Below are 8,234 nucleotides of genomic sequence, written 5' to 3'. Positions count from 1 at the left end.
CTCAAACTGATATCTTTGCTCTGGAACACTTTAAAGATGTATTTTTTCAGCATATTTGCCTAATGCAATACGGTGTTTGATTTCCTGACTTACTGATTCCATGAGTGTTGATTTTGGATCCAAGCAAATTGAAGTCTTTGTCAACTTCAGTCTTTTTTCCATTTATCATGACTTATTTATTGGTCTTTAGTCCTGGTGTGGTGCTGTGGGCTAATGCGCCAGACTACAAAGCCATTTGAACTGCAAGGTCAGTGGTTTAAACTCACCGGCTGCTCCTCGGAAACCCTTTACAGGGTCACTACACTATGGCTTGGAATTGATTCATTGGCACTTAACAACAACAACATTTGTTGGTCCAGTTGTGAGGAATTTTGTTTTTTTACATTAAGTGCAACCAATACTGAAGGCTGTGTTCTTTGGTATTCATCAGTAAGTATGTTAAGTCCTCTTTGCTTCAAGCAAGTAAGGTTGTATCATCTGTATATCACAGTTTATTAATGAGACTTCCTCCATTCCTGATGCCATGTTCTTCTTCGTATAATTCAACTTCTCAGATTACAGATGGAATAAGGATGATGAAAGAATAAACCCTGATTCACACCTTTACTGATTTTAAACCATTCAATGTTCCCTTTTTTGTGGTTGAATGACTGCCTCTTGGTACATACACAGGTTTCTCATGAGCAAAATTAAGTGTTCTGGAATACCCATTCTTCCCAGTGTTATCCGTATCTTATCATGATTCACACAAAAACATTTGCATAGTCACTGAAGCACATGTAAGCATCTTTCTGGTATTCTCTGCTTTCATCCAAGATCCATCTTATATCAGCAGTGATATCCCTCATCCACGTCCTCATCTGAATCCAGCTTGAACCTCTGGCAGTTCCCGGTCAATGTACTGTTGCAGCTGTTTTATAATTTTATGTTGTTGAAAAAGGGTATTTTCAATGAATAAGTTACTGGTCTTGCAAAATTCTGTCATGTAATCTTCAGCATCATTTGTATATCACCAAGTTCATTCTTTCCAACTACTGATCCTTCCTCTTTGTTTCCAACCTTAGCATTCACATTCATAAGTAATTGTCAATACATTTTGATTACATGTTTGATCAATTTCAGAATCAAGAAGTTGGTAGAATTCTTTAGTTGTGTTGCCATTGGCTTTAGTTGTTGTTGTTAATTGCCATCAAGTTAGTTCTGACCCATAGCAACCCTGCATAGGGTTTCCAAGAAGTGGCTTGTGAGCTTGAACCGCCTACCTTTGCAGTTCAAACCGACTTTGCAGTTCAGTCCATTAACTCACAGCGCCACACCAGGTCTCCCATTGGCTTTAGTAGTTGGTACATACATTGAATCATGGTAGTATTAACAGTTAATGCTGTTATTCCTTGTAGGTGTATGATAATATCCTATCACAGTGTTGTGCTTCAAGATAGATCTTGAAATGTTCTTTCTGGCGATGAATGCTACGTCATTTTTCTTGAATGTATCCTTCCTTGAATAGTAAACTATATTATTTTCTGTTTCAAGAAGTCTAATACTAGAGTTTATCGATCCTTATGTGTTCATTTTGACAACTTCCAATATTCCTAGATTCATGTTTTGTACGTTTTATATTTGTTTATAATGGATGTTGGTAGTAGTTTCTCCTCATTTTGTATTGCATCCCATCAGCAAAAGAAGGTTCTGAAAGCTTTTCATCATTCACGTCATCCTGATCGGTGCTACTTTGAGGAGGCACCTCTTCCCCAGTCTTATTTTGAGTGCCTTTCACATCTTCTGGTACTATATCTAACAATATTTCTCTGGTGTTAATAAGGTTTTCTTTTTTTTTTTTAAGGTTTTTATTATGGATTGATTGAAAGTTTGCAGGGCATATCATCAGTTTTACATTCAACAAAGCATGCACCTTGTTTCATTACAATGATTATAATCCCCTCCATGTACCATCAGTTAACAGTATTTCTCTATATTCACTTTAGCTCTTTTTTTTTCTTTAAAAAAAAAAAAAACAACTCTCAGGCATATATATAATAGTTTACACCACCAAAGGGCACATTCTGTAAGTCTGCCTCCTGGCCACCATCTCTTAGTCCCTCTGTTCCAGTGAATCTAGAGTCCTCAGCTGCTCCCTCTCTCCATGTCCCTATCTCTGCCACCATCTCTGGTGTCACTGCTTCTCTGGATAAGGTCTTGCATTTGCTTGTGCTCTTCTCCCTTGATGGTCCTAGAGTCCTTTGTTTCTGGACTGTAAGATTAACTACTGCCCTGTTTTTGTTACAAAACTTCTACCTTTACAATTGTGACAGTTGCAATAAGTCATGATAACAAGTACTCACTATTGAATCATAATCTTATCTCCATCTCTTTTAACCAGACCCATCCAGACAAGATGAAAACTATTCAGTGGGAACTCTTTCTTCCCCCACACACTGTTAAACTATACTTCCCCTTGAAGGATATTAATAAGGTTTTCAGTGAGTAAACATTCAGAAGTAGTCTGCTTCTCCTTCTTCCTAGTCTTTGTGCTGAAACCTGACCACCATGGGTGACCCTGCTGGTATTTCAAATACCAATGGCATAGCTTCCAGCATCATAGCAACATGCAAGCCATGATACAACAAACTGCCAGATGAGTGGTGGTTCCTCTTATATGAGCACTTGTCATTGCGTTTCGGGTTTACCTGGATAATCCAGGATAGCCTCACCATCTAAGGATCCTTAAATTTATCACATTTGCAATTTTTTTTATTCCATAAAGTGATATTTACAGGTTCTAGAGATTAGGATCTGGGTAACTTTAGAAATTATTATTCAGACTACCACAAATATCATAATCAGTCACACTTGCCATCTTTTTTTTTTTTTTTAAACACTTTATTGTGAATTGAATGAAGGCTTACAGAGGTGATAATATGTTTTACATTTAACACATCATATATTGAAAGTGCCATGGGCTGCCAAAAGAACCAATAGATTCGTTTTTGAAGAAGTACAGGCAGAGTGTTCCTTGGAGGCCAAGATGGCCAAACTTCGTCTCTCATACTTAGGCCATATTGTCAGGAGGGACCAGTTGCTGGAGAACAATATCATATTTGATAAGGTGGAGAGTCAGAAAAAGAGGAAGACCCCCAACGAGATGGATTGGCCAAGTAGCAGCATTGATGGTGTGGCAACAGTAGTGAGGTTGGCCCAGGATCGGGCAGTGTTTCGTTCTGCTGTGCATAAGGTCACTATGGGTCGGTACCAACTCGATGGCACCTAACAACAACAACAATAACAACAACAACAAATACTTCACTTCATCTCAGAGATTGCAATCTCCTTACTATAACATCATTTATTCCACTTCCTCCTTGTAGTTCTTATTTATATACCTCCTCCTTCCCAACCCTTCTGAATTTTGTCTTTTAATCTCAAATGATTGACCATTCTGTGATGTGCATAATTCATTAGTATTGTCCCCTCTGTTTACGTATCTATTGCTTGATTAAAAATTGAACCACATGGATGAGTTCTGTTCCTGACCTGAAGGGGTGACCAAGGGTTCCACCAGTGTCAGTCTGACCCATAAACCTAGTCAGTTTTTTGTGATTTTTATCTATGTTCCACATTTTCTCCCACTCTATCCAAGAGCTTCTAATGTGATCCATTTCATAGCAGTTGTACTTGTATTTTAATGCCATTAATACACACTTTCTACATTTGCGATTGCGTCCTCTGTTTGCAGGTATTTTCATAAGCCTTGGTGTGCTAGTCTTTTTCTTTATCTGCTGCTGTAAAAAAAGTACCTTTCAGAGGTGGTTGACAAAAAAATACAAAAGGTACATGTTAGTTATTTAAAAGTAAGTTTTAAATTCACTTCTGGTAATTAGTGTATTTCTTTATTTCATATAAATTAGGTCATTGTTGTTGTTGTTAGGTGCCATCCAGTCGGTACTGACTCATAGCAACCCTATGCACAACAGAACGAAACACTGCCCAGTCCTGGGCCAACCTCACAATTGTTGTTATGCTTGAGCCCACTTTGCCAGTAAAAGTAGTACTTTACTATCCAGTGGAGAATTTTAGCAATTATATCGTAAAACTTTATAAAGTTATTTGTAGTAATTGAGTTTAAATTTAATTTCAGTTTAAATTAATTTTAAATTACTTAATGGAAACCAATATTGGTCTTCAGATACCCTCAGAATTTTTAAGAAAATGGAAGATGGGTAGCTTTTCAATTATAAAAGTATTTTTGGTATATTTTTCCAGATGGGAAAGCTGACTACCATGCCTACAGGTCTGATATATGCATCTATAAGTGTGTTTGCAGCCAAAGAAGAGGAATCTAAAAAACAGCTCCTGAAACCAGAGCAGGTAATTGCATAATGCAGGTTTGTGGATTTTGTATAATGTAAAGATAATGCAAAATTTTTGAGTTCATTTTAGGTGGCACAAATGTTTAAGTGCTTATTGTTGTTGTGAACTGCCATTGAGTTGGTTCCGATCCATAGTGACCTTATATAAGGTTTCCAGGGAGCAGCTGGTGATCTTGAACCACCAACCTAGTGGTTCAAATTGACTTTGCAGTCCAATGCATTAGCCCACAGTGCCACACCAGGACTCTTTAAGTGTTTGACTACTAGCTAAAAGGTTGGTGATTCAAACCTATGCAAAGGTACCATGGGAGACAGACTTGGTGATTTGCTTCTCAAAGATCACAGCCTTGAGAACTGTATGGAACAGTTCTCCTCTGTACATGGAAATTGTGATGAGTTGGAATCCAAGCCATCACATGGGGTTGGAATTAAAAGCAGCTAGCAACATGTCAAAAATGTTCTTAAAGTAGTGATATGGGATAACATTGGTTTTACACTCATCGTTTCTTGCAATGTTTACAATCTCCTCCTTTCATCATCATTCAACAGTATTTGCTTCTATTCCCAGTTTTTTGTTTTGTTTTGTTTTTTGAGGGATGTACACAAAAACACTCAGGAATATATAATAATTTAAACAACCAAAGGGCACAGCATATAGCATGCCAACCTGCCTCCTGGCTGCCAGCACACAGCCTTTCTGTTTCCATAAGTCTAGAGTCATCCTCAACTGCTCTATATTTCCATGTCCTCATCTACGCCTCCATTCTGGTGTCACTGCTTTTCTGGATAGGTTCCCACATTCCGCTCGTGCTCGTCTCCCTTGATGGTCCTAGTGTTTTCTCTTCCTGGACTGTAAAATTAACTACTCCCCCTTTTTTGTTAACACAACTTCTACCTTTACAAATGTGACAGTTGCAATTAGTCAAGATAACAGTTACTCACTATTGAATCATAAGAATCTTATCCCCATCTCTTTTCACCAGACTTTTCTAGAAAAGATGAAAACTATTCAGTGAGGGTTCTACCTTCCTCCGCACACTCTGAAACTAAACTCCCTATTGAAAACTTACAAGCTAGTCACTTTGTGCTTAAATTATTATTTTTTTAAGTTTATATTGTGAATTGGATGATGAGTTTAAAAGGTGGGAACATCAGTTTTACACTCATCGTTTCATTGCAATGATTACAGTTTCCTCTGTGCATCATCATTCAATGGTATTTGCTTCTATTCCCTCTGGTTTTTTCTTGTGGGGAAGGGATGTACATGAAATCACTAAGGAATATATGATCATTTAAACAATCAAAGGACACATTCTTCAAGCCTGCCCCTTGACCACCAGCACCTGTCTAGCAGCACACAACCTTTCTCTTTCTATGAGTCTAGAGTCCTCAGCTGCTTTTTCTCTCCATGCTTTCATCTCTCTCTCCATCTCTGGTGTCATTGCTTCTCTGGATAGGGTCCCACATTCTGTTCATGCTCTTCTCCTTTGATGGTCCTAGCGTTCTCATTTCTTGTACTGTTAAGATTAACTTATCCACTCTTTTTTTAAAAAAACTTCTACCTATACAGTTAGTTGTGACAGTTGCAATTAGTCATGATAACAATTACTATTGAATAATACGAATCTTATCCCCATCTCCTTTCACCAGTCATATCTAGACAAGATAAAAACTATTCAGTGGGGATTCTACCTCCCCCACACCACACACACTCTGAAACTAAACTCCTTCTTGAAAACTTGTAAGCTAATCACTTCATGCCTTTATGTTGTTGTTAAGTGCCGTTGAGTCGGTTCCGACCCATAGCAACCCTGCATTAACCCACAGTGCCACACCGGGACTCCTTGTGCCTTTATTATTGTTATTGTTGTTATGTGCCATGGAGTCAGTTCGGACTCATAGTGACCCTGTTCAAGGTTTCCAAGGCTATAAAACTTTATGGGAGCAGAAAGCCTCCTCTTTCTCCCACGGAACAGCTGGTAGTTTCAAACTGCTGACCTTGAGGTTTGCAGCTCGATTTGTAACCACTGTGCTACCAGAGCTCCTTCATGCCTTTTAGCACCTCCCATTTTATTTAGCCAATGTCTAAGTTTCCCATCTCTATCAATACTGTATACAGAGTGGATAGGATTGATTTTTGGATGTGAGGACTCCTTCCCTCTCAGTTGGTATTTTGAGCTACTATATCCATAACCATAGGTTGTTGTTGTTGTCAAGTGCTGTTGAGTCGGTTCCGACCCCTAGCGACCCTGTAATGGGTTCCCAAGGAGTGACTGGTGAGTTTGAACTGCCAACCTTGCCGTTCAAACCAACTTTGCAGTCTAGTACATTAACCCACAGTGCCACACCAGAACTCCTAACTATAGGTTAAGTTCATCAAATTTTAGCAATTTACATTTGTTTCCTTTATCCAGAAAAAATTTTTTTTTTTGCCTTTTATCTTCCTCTGGTCGAGTTCTGATCATCAAGTGATCGAAGTAAGGTCAAATGCATACTATCTACAGATTTTGGTGTTCTTGTGCATCTCCCCTCACTTCACATGAGCTGGGCACTTCGCTCACAACTCTAGCCCTCTGTGGCTATGTCCTTGTCCATGGGCTCAGGAGTCCACACGTCTCACCACACTTCAGACCAACCAACCCCTCCCTCCTCTTCTCTCTCTCATCTCCAGGTCAACTGGAGTCTATAGAGTGGGGTCAAACTCAGCCCATATCTTCATTGCTGCCTTTCCCCCTCTTCCGCTCATCAGAAGACCAACGTGTTCGCCAGCAAGCTTAAATGCCTGCTTGTGTGTTCCCTTTGAGTTTCAGTCTTGGAGAGGGATTTGTCTTGAAGGGACTTGATTGCTTGCCTTGATGGCTCCCCAGCAAACAGCTTGCTTGTTCTTGTAGTAGCCAATCATACTACTGTTTTTGTTTTGGATTTTTTCCTGCTGGTGTTTCTTTCAAGTAGTATCTTCTGTTCCTCTAGCTATTCCAGGATGGTCTGCCTGTCATTTCAAGTAGGAATGTCCCACCTCAGAGGGTTCTGGGTGGGGCTCAGGATTCCACCTTAGATCCTATAGACTATAAAGTCTGTTTCACTGGGAAAATTCTAGAACCCCTTTTAGGTATTCCAGTCAGTTATAGGCTGAAGATGGGCTTACAAGATTTTTGTAATCATATTTCCTGATATTCCTCTCTATTCCACTCAAGCGTCTATTTTATAGTAGTAGGCGTCCAGGTGTGGCGCTGTGGGTTAATATGCCAGACTGCATGGTTGGCGGTTCAAGCTCACCAGCTGCTCCTTGGAAACCCTATACAGGGTCGCTATGGGTCAGAATTGACTTGACGGCACTTAACAACAACAAGGCAATATTCTTAAGACAGTCAAGTATCTTAACATTATTTCCCCTCTTTTACCCATTCAGTCTGTGCTTCGATCCTTGTATCACAGAGCCCTGTTGTTCCAAGGTTGAGCATATTGACCTCTGTACCATTTAGCCCATGCAAACCTGCCTCCGTGTTCCCTTTTCTAGCTTGTTCTTCCATTCCCCCTTCTACTACCTGTGTATTGCCCTCCCCAGCACCCAAACTATGCTGTCTCTATTCCCTACCCTATGCTCTACCATCTCCTTACTCCTTCCTATTCTCCCACCTCCTGCATCCCCCCACTCCCTGTAACCAACAAAGAATTACTTTTTCCTTTTTAGTATGGGTATCTTTTCTTAACCTTTTATGTTAATGGTCTTATGCAATATTTGTCTTTTTGTGACTAATTTCATTCAGCATAATGTCCTCAAGGTTCATCCATGTTACTTGTTATTCTTCAAGGTAGCATAATATTCTGTTGTGTGTATATACCAGAGTTTGTTTATCCATTCTTCCA

At 39.4% G+C, this 8,234-nt stretch overlaps 1 protein-coding gene across 1 annotated transcript in view; it reads left to right on the top strand.

Moving 5' to 3' along the window:
- The first annotated feature begins 4,260 nt into the window (after positions 1-4,260).
- The window catches only part of LOC102822244 (apolipoprotein O-like), a 93,791-nt gene continuing 89,817 nt past the window's right edge, over positions 4,261-8,234 (top strand). Inside the window, exon 1 of the mRNA XM_006871311.1 lies at positions 4,261-4,365. Within this exon, the coding sequence (XP_006871373.1) occupies positions 4,261-4,365 (105 nt within the window). The remainder of the gene's footprint in view (positions 4,366-8,234) is intronic.

Source organism: Chrysochloris asiatica, unplaced genomic scaffold (genome assembly GCF_000296735.1).
Source record: "Chrysochloris asiatica unplaced genomic scaffold, ChrAsi1.0 scaffold00167, whole genome shotgun sequence".
In the NCBI taxonomy this organism is placed as follows: domain Eukaryota; kingdom Metazoa; phylum Chordata; class Mammalia; order Afrosoricida; family Chrysochloridae; genus Chrysochloris; species Chrysochloris asiatica.
The sequence above is the reverse complement of the archived record's forward strand: the minus strand, read 5'-3'. Positions and strand labels throughout refer to the sequence as shown.